General features: G+C 40.5%; 1 protein-coding gene across 1 annotated transcript in view; it reads left to right on the plus strand.

The window, feature by feature from the left end:
- Positions 1-17,437, plus strand: part of KCMF1 (potassium channel modulatory factor 1) — a 72,951-nt gene that overhangs the window by 25,825 nt on the left and 29,689 nt on the right. Inside the window, exon 2 of the mRNA XM_054032069.1 lies at positions 4,498-4,665. Within this exon, the coding sequence (XP_053888044.1) occupies positions 4,498-4,665 (168 nt within the window). The remainder of the gene's footprint in view (positions 1-4,497; positions 4,666-17,437) is intronic.

Consider the following 17,437-nt stretch of genomic DNA (forward strand, 5'->3'; position numbering starts at 1 on the left):
TATTATTATTTATTTTTTGCAGCTTTAGTGTATACATTTTGTAGTTGTTGAAATTTATGAACGGATCATAAAAAGCTTTCGGACATGCTATTGGAAAATGTTGTGGTATATAAACATTTTTGAGTGCATACATGTGTATTTATTTAATATTTTAAAAAAAACAGAAGCTGTGTTTTCATTTATATTCTCAATTAAGGGTTGTGCCATTATTTTCCCAGAAAGAATACCCAGTAGGTTTTCTCTCTTTTTTTTTTTTTTTTTTTTATTTGAACTTCTGTGTCATTCTGAAATGTTTGTGAAGAAAACAGTTTTTGACACTAGAAAGTTTATTTTCGCACTTAAATCTGTGAATGAGGACTCTAAAGAGTTAAAAAGGCTGTGATAACTTAAAGGTTCTTATTATGACCTAAGAAAGTGACAGAACTGTCTAAAAGCCTACAAGGGAAGGGAAATGGGTGGAATCATTTGGTGATTGGAGAGAGGTGCATGTCTGGTGGGTGGAATAAACTGTCATTGAATGTTGCAGAAAGAGGAGCGAATGAAATTATGAACTGTTGGAGGGACTGGGCTTAAAATTTAGAGGCCTGGGCAGAGCAATTGATGATGTGGTTCTCTCTAAAGTTGGCTATCTTCTATATTTTTCACTCTTCACTGTATTGAACTCGGAAGGTGGTGGCTTATCTTTCTAACTGTACTAAGGGCTGGTCTACACTAGGGAGGGGGAATCGATCTAAGATACGCAACTTCAGCTACGAGAATAGCGTAGTTGAAGTCGATGTATCTTAGATCGACTTACCTCCTGTCCTCGCGGTGTGGGATCGATGGTTGCGGCTCTCCCGTCAATTCCGCTTCAACCTCTCGCGCTGGTAGAGTTCTGGAGTTGACAGGGAGTGTGTTCAGGGATCGATTTATCGCGTCTAGACAAGACGCAATAAATTGATCCCCGATAGATTGATTGCTACCCGCTGATTTGTGCTACCCACCTTATTGTTAAAGGTACTGATAGTAATGCCAGAGGTTGGTTAGTGTTCAGTGATCATCAAACATCAGGATGTGAATTTATCTGACTGCATGTACCTGAAGTTGAAGGAAGTGGTAGGAAGCAAGCAATTGAGTGAACTGAAGTAATGAAAACAGATGATTCTTCACAATCATTATGTAAACATTATCAAAAGTTAAATAGCAATAGTGAAGGGATTCTTGCTTGTCTCAAAAAGTGCAGGAAATAAGTTTCTTCAGCTCCTTCAAGATCAAATGTACTACTGAATGGGATTTCCTCTATTGAAGGGGAAAATCAAAATATTCATGAGTTTGATACTGTAAGTGAGACATTGATACCATCATCTTCATTGAAATATAGATATGATGAAACGCTTAAACACTGTTCCAGGCCATGAGCAATTTAAAGAAATGATTGAAGCACTTTCCCATGGATATACTCTTCCAGGCAGATTTAAATTCACAAGTCCACTAGTAGAATGTGGCAAGTGAAGAAATGAAGGAAAGATTAAACGAAGAACTAAAAGAATCACTATTCATGCTATTGCACAATGTCAAATAAATGACCAGATAATGGCTACAAGTATCCATACGGGGGAAATCCATTCCTATTCAGTCCTATTGATTCTGAGTCTAAAAAGAAAACCACAGAATGCTGTTTAAGTTGTTGAAGACATCACTTGAGAGAAAAGTCTGGCGAGATCTTTGCCATTTGCTTAGACAATGAAAATAAAATAAGAGCTTTTGAAGTGCTGTTGCACTAAAATTCCGATGTATGGATGTTGAGTATGCTATTGAAACCTGATTGAGCATGGAGTAACACCTAACAGCGCTCTAAAACAGACTGGAAATTCAACCATTCTTCAGCAGGCACCATCATTGTTATGGATAATATGAATGGTTGTCCCAGCTTTCCCAATGACTCCTGGTAGAATTCCCGGGAAGTTGGCGTCTGCACTTGCAGCCGACTGTGAAAAGCATGTACAAATTTGCACTGAGCATGAAAAGGACTTTGATCAACATATGGCACACATTTACACTAGTTCCTTTCTATAGAATCCTGTAATTTACAAAAGCAATTGAAGGAAATTTAGAGATTTGACAGATTATAAGCAGATGACACTCCTTTTGCAGTCTGTGACTTTATCTAATTAACAACAAAGAATTGAAACCACATGGACAACATCACAAAATGCTTGGGAGAAGCTATGAAACCTTTCCATGACATAGCCAGCATGACTAATCCTAAATACAAATGTAGAGCTCAGAATAAGGAAGAAACTGAAAAGTGGCTGATGAAACATAATCCTGTTTTTTTCCCCTTCTTTCCTAGTATTTTGAAATAGGAGATCTAGATGGCTACTGCAGATATGTTTTGTGAGGATGATTTTGTCAAACTGTTGCATCAAAAAAATGAAAAATTGTGGAAGTAAAATCACAGACAGAGTGATTTAATTCAGGATTTTGTCAATTTTTAAAAGACCTACATTCTGGACTAGCTACATCATCACTTGACTGTAATTTTTAGCATCTTCAGATTGTTTTAGTCAAAGCTTCATTACAGGCAGTGTTCTGAAAAAAAAAAAAACCAAATTACTAAAATTGTGTCCGTATTTAAAAGCACATACAAAAGATTGTACAGTATAACCTCAGTTACAAACACCTCAGGAATGGAGGTTGTTCGTAACTCTGAAATGTTCATAACTGAACAAAACGTTATGGTGGTTCTCGCAAGTTAACAACTGAACTTTGACTTAATACAGCTTTGAAACTTTACTATGCAGAAGAGAAATGCTGCTTTCCCTTTATTTTTTAGTAGTCTACGTTTAACACAGTACAGTACTATACAGTAACTCCTCACTTAACGTTGCAGTTATGTTCCTGAAAAATGCAACTTCAAGCGAAATGATGTTAAGCGAATCCAATTTCCCTGTAAGAATTAATGTAAATGAGGGAGTTAGGTTCACCAGACAAAAGACATACATATATATATAGTTTTAAACAATTTAATACTGGTACATGATGATGACTGTGAAGCTTGGTTGAGGTGGAGGAGTCAGAAGGTGGGATATTTCCCAGGGAATGCCTTACTGCTAAATGATGAACTAGCAATTGGCTGAGCCCTCAAGGGTTAACTCTAACACTCTACAAGGCAGCAGGAATGGAGGGAGGGGAGACAGCATCGCAGACAGAGACAGCCACCGTGTCTGAGAGAGAGAGATGTGCATTTCCCCTTAAGTACGCTGACCCTACTCTTAAGTACACTGCCTTGTTGATTAGATCAGCTTGCTGAGACCGCAGCTGCTGCCAGCAAGCTCCCTCCATCCTGAGCCCTGTCTTGTGTCCCCACTGCTCTATGGAAGGATGGGGTAAGCGGGATGCAGGAGCAAGGGGGAGGGGGACACCCTGATAGCCCCCCTTTTCCTGCCCTCCCCCCAGCACAGCAAGCAGGAGTCTTGGGGAGCAGCTCCAAGCCAGAGGGGCAGGAGCAGCATATGGCAGTGGGGGGAGGGACAGCTGAACTGCTGGCAATTGGTAGCCTGCTGGGCAGCTGCTGCACAGGGAACTCAGGGGAGCGGGGAGCTGATAGGGGGCTGCCGGTCCACCCCTGGTTCCAAGCCCCCACCAGCTAGCTGCAACGGGCTGCTCTTCCTGCAAGCAGTGGACAAAGCAGGCAGCTGCCAAATGACGTTAGAAGGGAGCTTTGCACAACTTTGAACGAGCATGTTCCCTAATAGATCAGCAACGTAACAACGTTAACCAGGCCGACTTTAAGTGAGGATTACTGTATTTGCTTTTTTCATCTCTCTGCTACTGCCTGGTTGTGTACGAGCGGTTCCAGATAAGGTGTGTGGTTGACTGGTCAGTTCGTAACTCTGAGGTTCTACTGCTGGGGTCGGCAATCTCTGGCAAGTGGCTCGCCAGGGTAAGCACCCTGGCGGGCCGGGCCAGTTTGTTTACCTGCCATGTCAGCAGGTTCGGCAGATCACGGCTCCCACTGGCGGTTCGCTGTCCCAGGCCAATGGGGGCTGCGGGAAGCGGCGCGGGCTGAGGGATTTGCTGGCCGTGGCTTTCCGCCACCCCCATTGGCCTGGGACAGCGAACTGTGGCCAGTGGGAGCTGTGATCAGCCGACCCTGCCGACGCGGCAGGTAAACAAACTGGCCCGGCCCACTCGGGTGCTTACGCTGGCGAGCCGCGTGCCAGAGGTTGCCGACCCCTGTACTATAATCTTAACTAGTTAGTAAACTCGTGATTTGATTGTGTTCTTGTGCTTCACTTGCAGAATTCAGGCTTTTCATTTTGGACAGTATGTGCCTTTTTATTTTGAGGAGTAAATATGCTTAGTCTTATAATACGTTTTATTTGCATAAAACCTTCCTGGTTTTGTTTTGTTTTCTTGTGTGCCTTCTTCAGGTGGAGGAAAAATAGTGACAAGCCTGCTTTCCTTCAAAACAAAGCAATTACCACTGTTTGAGCAATTTTTTTTTGTTTACAGGTGTCAGCTGCGATGCATGTTTAAAAGGAAATTTTCGAGGTCGCAGATACAAGTGTTTAATTTGCTACGATTACGATCTGTGCGCATCTTGTTATGAAAGTGGTGCAACGACAACAAGGCATACAACTGACCATCCAATGCAGTGCATACTAACAAGGGTAGATTTTGGTAAGTGATATCTCATTGAAATTATGGTTTTTATTTAGAAGTATATCTAAGCATAGTATGTATTGTCATTTTCTGATTTATCAACATGGTGTTTTGAGTAGCATCATTGAAAAACGAGTCTACAGAATTTAGCTTTTTCTTTTAAAAACATTCTATCGAGGCTTGTTTTTGGTGGCAGCATGTGAAACTTATTTCTTTAGAAAGTCTTTTTCTGCTTTCTCCATTTGACTCTTGGGTTATCTGATCAGATATTTGAATACATCTGTTAAGGACATCTATCAGTATAAAACAAACTTAATTTTATGACAAGTTATACTAAATGGAAAAGTTAATACTCTGCTGTAAAGTGTCACTGGCTAGAAGTAATGTAGTGACAAAGATGAGATGGGGAGGGCTGTCCTATTTGGTTGTTGCTCTGAGGTTGTTAACACATAAGTGGCAATGCTAGGTTGCTGCCGAATCCTGGAAAATTAGCAGCAAGTCCTTTTGCTTGGAATACAGTTGAGTACAACCATTCTAATTAAGAACAAAACCATTAAATCTAAAGATTGTGAAACAAAGGAACAGAAGCCAATCGGGATTCCATAGCACCGTATTTGTAATGCTACAGGTATGGCTAAGGAGGTCCTTTCATGTTCTTTGAATTAACTTCTTCAGGCTTGTTCTAAACCTTTAGTGTAAATTTTGTATAATTTGATGAAATTCCACTTGGCTGTTATCCATTATCTAAACATGAAAAGTGCTTTTCAAACTTTACATGAATTTTCAGCTGCTTTTCTTGAGCCTGGAAAACTCAAATGGATTGGAAGTAAAACTCCCGAGTAGTGTGATGTTTGAAAAATTACAATTAGATAATAAAGTTATGCACAAGTCGAGTTGTATTGCACGTGTGCAGTACGCTACTTTCCTTATAGATGCAGTGCTCACAGAGAACAGATAGCTATGCTGTGTATACAAATATAAATTTGCTTCTTCAGGACTTGGCCAGAAGTAATGTGGTGAGGCTAGAAGTAATTCCACTCCCATCACAACATCAGTTCTCTATGTAGCTTGAAGATTCCATTACAGTGGTCCAAGAAAGTGACATCCCTTAGCATCCGAAGTTTGAAATTAAAGTGTTTAACAATGAACATGCTCTCAAATCCTATGGCATCTTATAACTTCCATATTTTTCTTTTATCCCTAATTGTGTTATTATTTAGTTTCCATTTTCTAATGGAAGGGAAAATTAAATACACAACAATACATTAATTCAATGGTATGGTTGACCTTTTATAAACATAATTTAGATTTAACTAAATATATATATATTTATATATATAAATAAAAACAGAATTTCAGCAGCAGCCAGTACTCTGGTACGCTTCACATATAGATTAAAATGTTAATGTGAGCCTGATGTAAATTTTGGTCTGACTGTTTTTGTGCAACAACGCTGAGTTACAGTTAGCGTGGGTCCCCCAAGTTCAAATTTCCTGATCATTATATCTGAGGTTTTAGCAATTTATACAAACTATTTTTTGTATGAACTTTATTTTAAATAAATAAATAGATCTGGACTTTTTTTTATGTAAGCCTTTAAAGTACATTTTGCCCCCCTAAAATTGGAATGGCTTCTTTGGAAGTCCCTCTGATAAGCAACCACATTTCTAGGTTAGTGTACTCTGTTAGTTTATTTAACCCTCTACCAGGAATCCAGGTAGGAGGAGGGCTGGAATCTGTTGTAGGCAGAAACTCTACAGTGAAGCAGAGAGAGGCACAGATCAAAATAGCTTTAGGGATATCTCTGTTTTCTTTTTTCTTAGTTTCTTGTTCACAATTAACAAAAAGCAAGTTTCTCTGATAATTTACCATTGTCGTATGATTTGGGGTCAGAAGATGACTCTTTTAGAACCAATATGAATAAGAAAAGAACATACTAAAGTTCAGCCCGTGGCAAGACTTTTGATTCGATTAAACCCACAGAACAGCCTGAATGGAAGAAGCACATCACTGGATTTTGAATCACGACAAAGCTTATTGTCAGACAATACAAGTACAGGTCATCTCGTTAATTTGTGGATTAGAGAGTGAAACAAAGTATTTAAAAGTCCTTTGCTTTCACTTAGGAGGGATTGAGGAAGAACAACGATGACATGCTTAAAATGTTTAAGCCTGACATTCCAAAAAGCAACGTTATGTGTGAAAACATGATTTTTACCGAAGTGCAGACGCTTAGAGTGTGGAAACCTTTATAAGGCTTCCTATATAACCAAGGAAAGCATATGACTTTGGTATCAGGAAAGACCCTAGGAGATCGTCTAGTTTTGGGGATTTTAAACAAGGAACTTTGAGAAGAATTACAGTTCATGGAACTGGAACATGATGAACATAACTCTGGAACAGGTGATGCAGCTGGCACAACAATCTGAACTAACTAATCACCCAGCAAGAACGTAGCGGAAGCATGGTGAAAGTAGGAAAGAAAACACTCCCATGGGGAGAAAGTTCAGCAACATTTAAAAAAAAAAAAAAAGCGCCTTAAGGGCACTGAGTTGTGCCACATTTCTGTCTGCAAATGCAGCGACGTCGAAAACATGAGAAGTGAATGTCTTTGTAGCCCGTGGAAGAACGTGCAGGAAATGGAAGAATAAAGGATGCTGGGGAAAATGTCTGTTGAAGTAAAGGTTACAGGGTGGTAGCCCAGCAATAGACTGATGCCTGTTTCCTGGGATCTTTGTACAGGGATATTTGAACACAGTTGTTTTAAAAAATAAAAAAATCGTCACTTATTGTGACCAGGGTCCTAGTGGGGGCCAGCTATTGTCACTCAATTAAGGTGAACTGCAAAGAATGGGGCAGACAATCCCCAAAAAGCTGGTAGATATTCCAATACTTCGATTTCCCAAGCCAACACAAAACAGCTTCTTTATTACCTTACTGGTTTCTCAGAAGTCCAAAGAACACAGTTCCCTGAAAGTGATCCAGCTTCCGGCCTCCATCCAGGTACCTAAGTCAAATATGATGATTTCTGAAAATCTTACTTCATCATCATCCTCATATAAAAGAAAAGGTTCGACCAATCCCAAAGGATAGGACGCATTATCTACTAGCATAACTGGGACCTCAGTCTTGTGACTCAAACTTCCCCTGATGAAGCCTAAGCAGATCTGAGATGACAGAATCAGGGCCCAAGGATCTTTTATGCAATTCATGTCTTTTGACAAGGTGGAGTTCAAAAGGTTATTAGGGTGACTTTGAAGGAGGTCCATCACCGGTACTTAGCTATAGAATTAACATAAGGGAATTTGCTTGTTCCTCCACCATTCACAGATTATTTGCTATACATTTCAAAGAGATAAATAAATAATAAATAAATAAATAATGGAGATATCCCATCTCCTAGAACTGGAAGGGACCTTGAAAGGTCATCGAGTCCAGCCCCCTGCCTTCACTAGCAGGACCAAGTACTGATTTTGCCCAGATCCCCAAGTGGCTCCCTCAAGGATTAAACTCACAACCCTGTGTTTGTGGCCAATACTCAAACCACTGAGCTATCCCTTCCCCCCCCCCAATACAGTGATATCCCGTGTTTACAATTCATTTAAATGCTAGGATGTTCTTTTGACCTCTGAATTATCAGAATACAGCATAGACAGAGACTGTTGATTACATTGTCAACCCTAGTCCTACATATGTAAATAAACAAAAACACAAACATTATCTCCCCATGTGTCATTTCAGGGTTATTTATTTTGCAGGGTGTTTAACCCTTTCTAGCCATGCGTCACACCCCCAATGTGAGACTGGTGTGGAAGGGAGAAATTAAAGCTCCTGGATTAAAGCTGTTTAAGGACCTTCCAACACTGATATGAGCTGTGTTTACATTGAATTCTTTGTAAGGCCAAATTATTAAGGCATGCTTTGGCCCCAGCCAGATACTTAGGGTATTCACCCGTGAAAGCTCATGTTCCAATACGTCTATAAGGTGCCACAGGACTCTTTGCTGCTTTTACATACTTTGTGAAACACTTTAGTGATTCCAGGGTTTGGTCTGTGTGTTAACTTAACATAGCCATTAATTTTTTTTCAAAGACCACTTGCTCTGGCATTCAGCCATGAAGGCTGTGAGGTGTTGTACCTCAGTTTCCCTTTTTTCCACAGCAGTCAAGCTTGTAGTGGTTTTTCTGCTGTGTACAGTTTCAAAGTTAGATACAGGCACTAACTGTGAAATATCAGTATCGCCAGCCTTTTAACATAAAGTGTGTTGTCATGTAATGAAACAGTATAACCATGAAGGCTTTTACAACATAATGAGTTCTTATGTCTGACTCCCAACATGTTCAAGGTTTTTTCCAAAAAAACATGCACATCGTTCATTTTTACAGTTCTTGGTATCCGCACCATAGTCACAACAGTTAACATTAGCATTAATATAAACATCACATTTATTACAAGTGTACATTCACAATCATTTTTGTTATGCCATGCCTTTGGCTCAATACCATTGGGGGTTTTGGCATTTTATGGTTAACCTGTGGCTTTTGTTAGCATGATGAACTTTTTCCCTTTCTCCCTGTTCTGCAGGGTCAAAATCTGAGCTCTTTTGCTTAACAGAATTCATTGGCTGGCTGGGTATTTCCTTTTTGCAAATAGCTACAGGCAAGTCTTCCTCTCCCACCCCCCACCCCCAGTCAGTCAGGTAATTTGCATCAACGCAGACACTAACTTGTTGACTAGTTTTCAGATCCTCCAGCTTTACCAATTCCAAGGCTGGACTCTGTCTTAGAGATACCATCCATTTTCACTAGCATGTTAGACACAAGGTTATTTTGTCCTTCCCTTACCAACCTCTGCTTCCACATGGAATCCAATGTCAAGTCCACTAAGAGACTACAAGACATATCCAAAATATCTAGAGATGAGAGTTTGCCTGCTCTCTCCTGCATCATTGTGGGTTCAGTCATAAGGCTGTTCTGCTCTGTGAAACCAGTAACCCGATCTTTCCTCAGTACCTGAATCACAGACTGCTTATTTAAAGAATCAACATGGAGACATTCATGTTCCAACAACATTGTCTCCCCAACAAGCTGGTTAAGCTTATAGTGCTGTTTAAGCTCCCGAACAAGTTTTATTTCATCTGAAATCTTTTCAAAGCTCTCCACACTGGCTCTTTCTGAAGCAAGGCTAGTGGATTCATACACATTTGAAAGACTTTGCCCATTAGGCACCAACACACTTTCCTCAGATGAGAGACTGTTTACTATCACCAATGGCCCATTAAGAGTCAATGGAAACAATTCCTTTTCACAGACTTTAAAGACTTCAAGAAATTCCATTTCTTTTGCAATATTATGCACTGCAGCAGATTTTTTTTCTGAGCTTTATTCATGTCCAGAACTGGCTTTGGCACAACAGACAAATCACCAAACTCCTTCTGAGTTTCACTTACATCCAGAATCACCTCTGGCCCATCAGGAGGATTTTTACACAACCCCCTTTCAGGTAAACTGCTAGACTTCATAGTCTATAGATTAGAAGCATTTTCTTCCTTGTTACAAGTTTCCACAGTCAGCAGGTAACATAGTCAAATCACCTTCATGCTTTCCTTGTGGCCTGGCTATATCAGACAAGGTTGTCATATCTTTACCCATCAACACACTAGCAACAGGCAAAATAGAACCACCAGAATCGCTTGGTCTCTGGGAGCTATTTATGACATCAACTGGATGCAACCTGATTACGTCATTATTCCTAGTAGATACAAATTTAGGACCACTTCCTTCCTGAGCTTCAGTTGTATCCAGAGCCAATTCTGGGTCAATAGATGCATTTTCAACCATCATAGGCTGACAGGCTTCTTCTTTCTGCTCTACAGACAGAAAAGAGCTGGAGAAACATTCCCCGTTAATAGACCAACAGCTTGGGTTATCATTTCCCTTGTCCCAGCACACACAGCTGTTCATGGAGTATTGCTTGGAAAGTGGTACGGCTTCCTTAACAGGCAAGTTGCCACTCCCAACAGATAAGCTGCTATTCTGCCAGATAGTCTTATTACACTGAGCTGCTTTAAACAAATAACTTCTACCTTTTTCATGCTTACTTTCACAAATGTTACTTGCCCTCAGTTCATCCCACCAAGGCTATACCCCTTCCTTCCTCAGGGCTTTAACCTGATCACCAACTTTAATTTGCTCTAGAGAAACATCTTCCTGAGCCTTATCTAATGCCAGATTCACTTCTGAGATACCAGATAGACTCTCCAAAATTTCTTCCACATATGCACAGTTTCTTTGCACGGATAAACAACTATCTTCCTCACAGAAACATTTGGAGAAACCCTCCATAGGCAAATCCTTGCCCCTAATAGATACAGGTTCAGGATTACTACTTTCCTGTGACTGGATAACCTGACAGAACAAAGCTTTAATATCATCCCCAATCAAAAGATCCTCAGGCAATAACTTTCTTACACCAGCTATGACTTCGTGTTTAACACGATTCCGTTCAAGGTGGATTCTGGCTAAAGGCACACGCACAGTAAACTCATAGAGGATTACAATATTCACTCTCTTATTTGGTAAGTAATCTTCCTCTTTGACAAGATCTGCTTTAACAAGAGTGATGTTAGAAGCTGTAATTTGCTCTAAACTGCTTTTACCATTGATTTTTACATTCTCTGCACAAGTTATGGGGTTAACTTCACCTGAACTCACAGTAAAAGCATTTACGTAAAAGGTGGCAGTGTTGGGGTATATTTGGTTACACACAGACAACTGCTTACAGTCAAACAACATACCAACATTGTTACAAACTGGATAGATTCTATCCCCATCTTTGCAGTTGAGAGGAGCTGGCTTTTCAGGATGATACAGTTCCAGTTGTTCCTTTATTCTTTTGAGTTGAAGCTTAAGTCTGTCCACTTTTGCCTTAGCTTCTAGTTCCTGCAATCGAATATATGCCATTCTTTGTTCATGTTCAAAACACAGGCGTTCTCTTTCCATATCAGTTATTTTTGGCTTTTCCTGCAATCAAAGATATGCCATTCTTTGTTCATGTTCAAACTGCTGCTGGTTTCTCACTGCAAGCATTTTCACTGGGTCTGCTTCCTTATCACTGGCCATTAACAGATTTTTTTATTCAGTTCCTGCTCTGGGACCTTTTGCTTAAAAAACAACCCCCTCTGTGAGCACAATTCTTCTGGGCTTTTTCTGTCAGGGATCCACTCACTGTAACCGATTTTTAACCCTTAAACTCTCCAATATCAAAATTATTTTTTTGACAAGCCTGTGGTTCTGATCCAGAAACCCAATTGACGTGTGGTAATGTGTATCCAAGCACGCCACTGTGACCGGGGTCCTAGTGGAGGCCAGCTGTGGTCACTCAATTAGGGTGAACTGCAAAGAATGGGGCAGACAATCCCAAAAAAGGTGGTGGATATTCCAATATTCAGATTTACCAAGCCAACACAAAACAGCTTCTTTCTTACCTTACTGGTTACTCTGAAGTCCAAACAACACAGTTCCCTGAAAGTGATCCAGCCTCAGGCCTCCATCCAGGTACCTAAGTCAAATATAATGATTTCTGAAAATCTTATTTCATCATATAAAAGAAAAGGTTCTACCAATCCCAAAGGATAGGACACATTACCTAGCAGGTTAATGAATGTTTTAGATCTTACCCAAATACACACTACAGCCAATTCTTATTAACTAAACTAAAACGTATTAAAAAACAAAACGGAGTATGGTTAAAAGATCAGTATACATACAGACATTAATCAATTCAATTCATTGAGGTTGCATATTCGTAGCAGAGATGGTGAGCTTTGTAGTTGCAAAGAGTTCTTTCAGAAATAGTTCATAGGTTATAGTCCAATGTCCAAATATCCTATGTCTTTTGACAAGGTGGAGTTCAAAAGGTAATTGGGATGGCTTTGATGGAGTTCCATCACCGGTACTTAGCTATAGAATTAACATAAGGGAATTTGCTTGTTCCTCCACCATTCACAGATTATTTGCTATACATTTCAAAGAGAGATTAATACAGTGATATCCCGTATTTACAATTCATTTAAATGCTAGGATGTTCTTTTGACCTCTGAATTATCAGAATACAACATAGACAGACTGATTACATTGTCGACCCTACTCATACATATGTAAATAAACAAAACCACAAACATTATCTCCCCATGTGTCATTTGAGGGTTATTTATTTTGCAGGATGTATGCATCACACTTATGTCTTAGAATCAATTTTGAATTTAAAGGCAGGAATTCCAGCCCCTAGTTGGAAGGCCCAAGCTGATTCTCATAAGCAAGCCCATGGAGGCAGATAAGGTGTCTGGGTCAGCACAAAGCTCTGTACTACCTATAGGGCAAGTAGTATTTGACAGCTTTTGTCTTGAATGGAGCCAACCCAGGTAACTTCGTAGACTCAGTCACAGCTATCGAGATAGGACTCAAAACACCGACACAAAATTGGGATGGTGTTGGCCAGAAATGGCCAGGTTTAAAGTAGAACCACTGCAGATTCTGTAGGAAAAAGATAGTTCTGCATTATATGCTCATCATTAGAGCCGTGCAAATCCACTGGTACCCGCTTTATATCCGGGGATCATTTCTGCGGTTACCAGTGCGGATACAAAAAATTTCTGTGAGGAACCACAGTATGGATCCTCCATCTGGACCTGGGGGACAAGGACTGGGGGTTGCTCGGGCCCCCCACCCAGGGCAGATGGAGGGTCTGCCGCGGCTTCCCACAGCTGCCAGCACAGTTCTCCCCAACCAGGCTCCAGAGGGGGCGGGGTACCTCGGAGCCTCAGTCCAGCCACTTGTGTAGAGCCCTCCAAATCTGTGGATATCCACAGATAATTTTTGCAAATCGCGGATCGGATGCGGATACACATTTGTATATCCACGCAGGGCTCTATTCATCGTAGCCTGGAGGATGCCCAACCCAGTGCTTCTCAAAGTGAAGGAAGAAATGGGTGGGATGAAGAAAAGTAGCAGAATGTTGTATTGTGCTTGTTCGGAAAAAATGGCTAGGTCCATATCTGATGAGCCTAAAGTTGCTCAATGAAGCATTTATGTGAGAGTTTTATTCTTTCCTTCATGGAGGGTAGTCTCCAAATGAACTAGTTCAGCAATGTTATTTCTTTAGATGAAGTTAATGGTTCGGGCAAGTCTCACTACACCCCGACAGTGTCAAGTTGACAAACCATTCAGCATCACAAGTGAACCTTAAATTCTTCTAAGGAAAAAGAATAAGGTTCTGCCATTCTTTGAGGGGCACCATTTTAGTTTAACTAGGTTAAACCAAGATTTTAAGGTAGTTGAGGCTGCTGGGCTAAATAAAGTGCATATCACAACAAACCAAACTCTAATTCTTTGGGATATGAGATTAATAAAGAGGGGTAAAGGCAGATCCTGAAAAAGTCAGAGCCAGAGTTAAAGTGCTACTACATATAAATCTTGATATGATTCTTCAGTCTGATAACATTTTGGAGCAAATTCATGCCTAACCTGACCTCAAAAGACCAACTTAAAACACACTCTGTGGATTTGGAAAAAAAGCATAGGAACCCATTTTTATGAATCTACTGCCCACATTCCCTGGAGTGGCATTTCATTATGTTTCAAATCTATAGCCATTTTAGCAGATGCCAGCAGCAGTGGTCTGAGTAGGGTAATACCTGGATTACATGGTTATGACTTGTATACTGTTCAGATGACTTTCAGACAGACAAGTTACACCCAAACAGAGCTTATATAGTAGTAATACCTCATTTGGTGAGCATATAGTAGTAATACCTCGCTCTTATAGAGCACTCTTCATCCATAGATCTGAAAGCGCTTTACAAAGGAGAAAAGTACTATACCTATTTTACAGATGGGGAAACTGAAGCTCAGAAATAAAGTGATTTGACCCAGATCTCCCAACCACCAGTGGCAGAGCTGGAAAATAAAACCCAACTCTACTGAGTTCCCGTCCAGTGCTCTAGTCTTAGGCCACACTGCCAAGTGAGACGTTCACAAGGTCTTGCACAACTTCAAACTTTTGCCAGACAAGCCATACATATCATTAATGAAAAATAAAGACATGGATACAGTGCTCTTGGAGGTCAGGGATTGCTCATACATAAGAGATCAATGTATTGCAGAATATGCACCTGATACCTTTATGGAGGAGCCCTATTGATCATCCAGATTCTCCAGAGACTCAGGATGATATAAGAACAGGAGTACTTGTGGCGCCTTAGAGACTAACCAATTTATTAGAGCATAAGCTTTCGTGGACTACAGCCCACTTCTTCGGATGCATAGAGTGGAATAAATATTGAGGAGATATATATACACACATACAGAGAGCATAAACAGGTGGGAGTTGACTTACCAACTCTGAGAGGCCAATTAAGTAAGAGAAAAAAAACTTCTGAAGTGATAATTTTGAAGTTTTTTTTTTCTCTTACTTAATTGGCCTCTCAGAGTTGGTAAGACAACTCCCACCTGTTTATGCTCTCTGTATGTGTGTATATATATCTCCTCAATATTTATTCCACTCTGTATGCATCCGAAGAAGTGGGCTGTAGTCCACGAAAGCTTATGCTCTAATAAATTGGTTAGTCTCTAAGGTGCCACAAGTACTCCTGTTCTTTTTGCGGATACAGACTAACACGGCTTCTACTCTGAAACCTATCAGGATGATATAGAAGCCCACATGAGAGGCATCAGAACTGAATAAGATATGCACTAGTGCTGATTCACTATGTTCAAGTTGATAAGGTCTGGTTGTCCCTTCTACTGTTCAGAGGTCCCACAGGCAACCTGGAACTTCTTTTCAGTGAGAGGGGAACTCTCTGAAGCAGAAGATCTGATCACCTATGGCAATTGTATTGTATTGTAGTTCTTCAGTTCTTACAGGATGACACTGGTAAGGAAGCTTGATGGACGCCAGAGCCTTAAAATGCCGAGAGTGAGTCCAGCCATCTATGTGCTGGCCCAGCATAGGGCAAGGACTTGAAACAGAAGGTGGAATCACATAGATCTTGAAAAAAAGACCAGAAAGATACAGTTGAAAGAATCTCTTATTTCCTGAGAGGTCTCGGAAGAGAATAACACTAGACCTGGGTAAAGGAGGAGGATGTGTATGTCTGGTAGTCATTAGCTATTTTTTAGATGGTAGAAATTCTGCTTACTAGATCTTACAGGTCATAGAGTAAGTTACAAGTCAGATTTCCTCATTTTGGCATTCCAGAAGAGAGAATCGCTGACCATCAAGGGCTTGTCTACGCTTGAAATGCTTCAACAGCACAGCTGTAGTGTTTCAGTGTAGACACGGTCTGTGCCAAGGGAGGGGTATTCCATCGACCTAGCTGCCAGCTCTTGAGGAGATGGAAGAATTCTTCTGTCAACTTAGCTCTATCTACACTGGCGTTTAGGTCAGCTTAACTATGTTGCTCAGGAGTGTGAATTTTTCACACCCCTGAGTGACGTAGCTGGGTTGACCTAACTTTTTAGCCACCATTTACTAGCTCTGAATTCCAGGCCTTCAGGCTGCATTGTGATTTCAAGCATGTTAATTCCACCCAGCCCCCACCCCATCTAAATCCAAGGGAATGGACTTGCGGAGAGAGAGGTATAAATTCTTAATAGAATTTTACAACAAGAAGCTCCCTCATTAACTTTGCTGAGCTGTAGGGTAACTGTCACATCAATCACCAGAGTAAACTCAGCTCGGATGCTTATGGGGCAGCAGATCCAAACAATCCTGCCAACCTTCGAGACAAACGTTTCTGCTAAGTGTCTTTGCTTAGGCCATGTCTCTATGTGCAGCGCTGCAGCTATACCGATACAGCTATGCCCATGCAACGCGTCTAGTGCTGCTGGCATAATAAAACCACCTCCGGGAGCAGCAGAAGCTATGGCAGCGGGAGAAGGTATCCTGCCGACATAGCACTGTGCACATTTGTTTTTTCATACCCTTGAGTGACATAAATTATGCCAACGTAGGCTGTAGTGTAGACAAAGCCTTAGAGATACAAAACTCTAAGAAGTCTCAGGCTTCAGTGATTGGATTTCCGCCTGAAGCTTACCCAAACTAAAACCAGAAGGACAGAAATTGATAAAAATACTGAACAATACTGGCTGTTGGTAGTGGACATAACTGTACCCAGAAATCCTCCTACATGAATGAAATTGATAGGTGATCAGTATAGAAGAAAGTGGCAACATTTTCAACTGGTTCCAAATCTAGTTGTTGGTATATGACTCTAGTAGCAGTGGTACTTGTACCAGAGCTTTAGTAACAGGATTATCTCCTTTCAAGAACAGTCCTAAAGAAGTTGAATAAGAGTCTGTTCCTTTTGGGATTTGATTATTCATATTAATCAACTGGACAAGTCCTTCTCAAGCCACAAGATTAGATTTGGATGTGTGGTGAATCTTTATTGCTAAATATTTTTTTTTACAGATGATTCTCTCACACAAATATAGTGAGGAGTAAAGATATAAGGGCATGTATGTTTCTTCTTTAGGTCTGTAAGAGGAAGCCAGGCAGAAGGGCGGGGAAGGTTTTAGCCAAAAACTCTGCAGTGAAGTAGGAAGTGTGTCTTTAGGGATAACACTGCCTTATTCTAATGAAACTCCTTAATATAAGTGTTAGAAGAAAGTTACTTTTTGATCTTTTGGGTCAAATGTCAATGTAATAATCTGAAAACCAACCTCATACTATTATCTGTTCAGTGGCAGAATTTTAATTTACATGCACGTTTCTTTGCAACACTCAGAAA

This window comes from Malaclemys terrapin, chromosome 6 (genome assembly GCF_027887155.1).
Source record: "Malaclemys terrapin pileata isolate rMalTer1 chromosome 6, rMalTer1.hap1, whole genome shotgun sequence".
In the NCBI taxonomy this organism is placed as follows: Eukaryota; Metazoa; Chordata; order Testudines; family Emydidae; genus Malaclemys; species Malaclemys terrapin.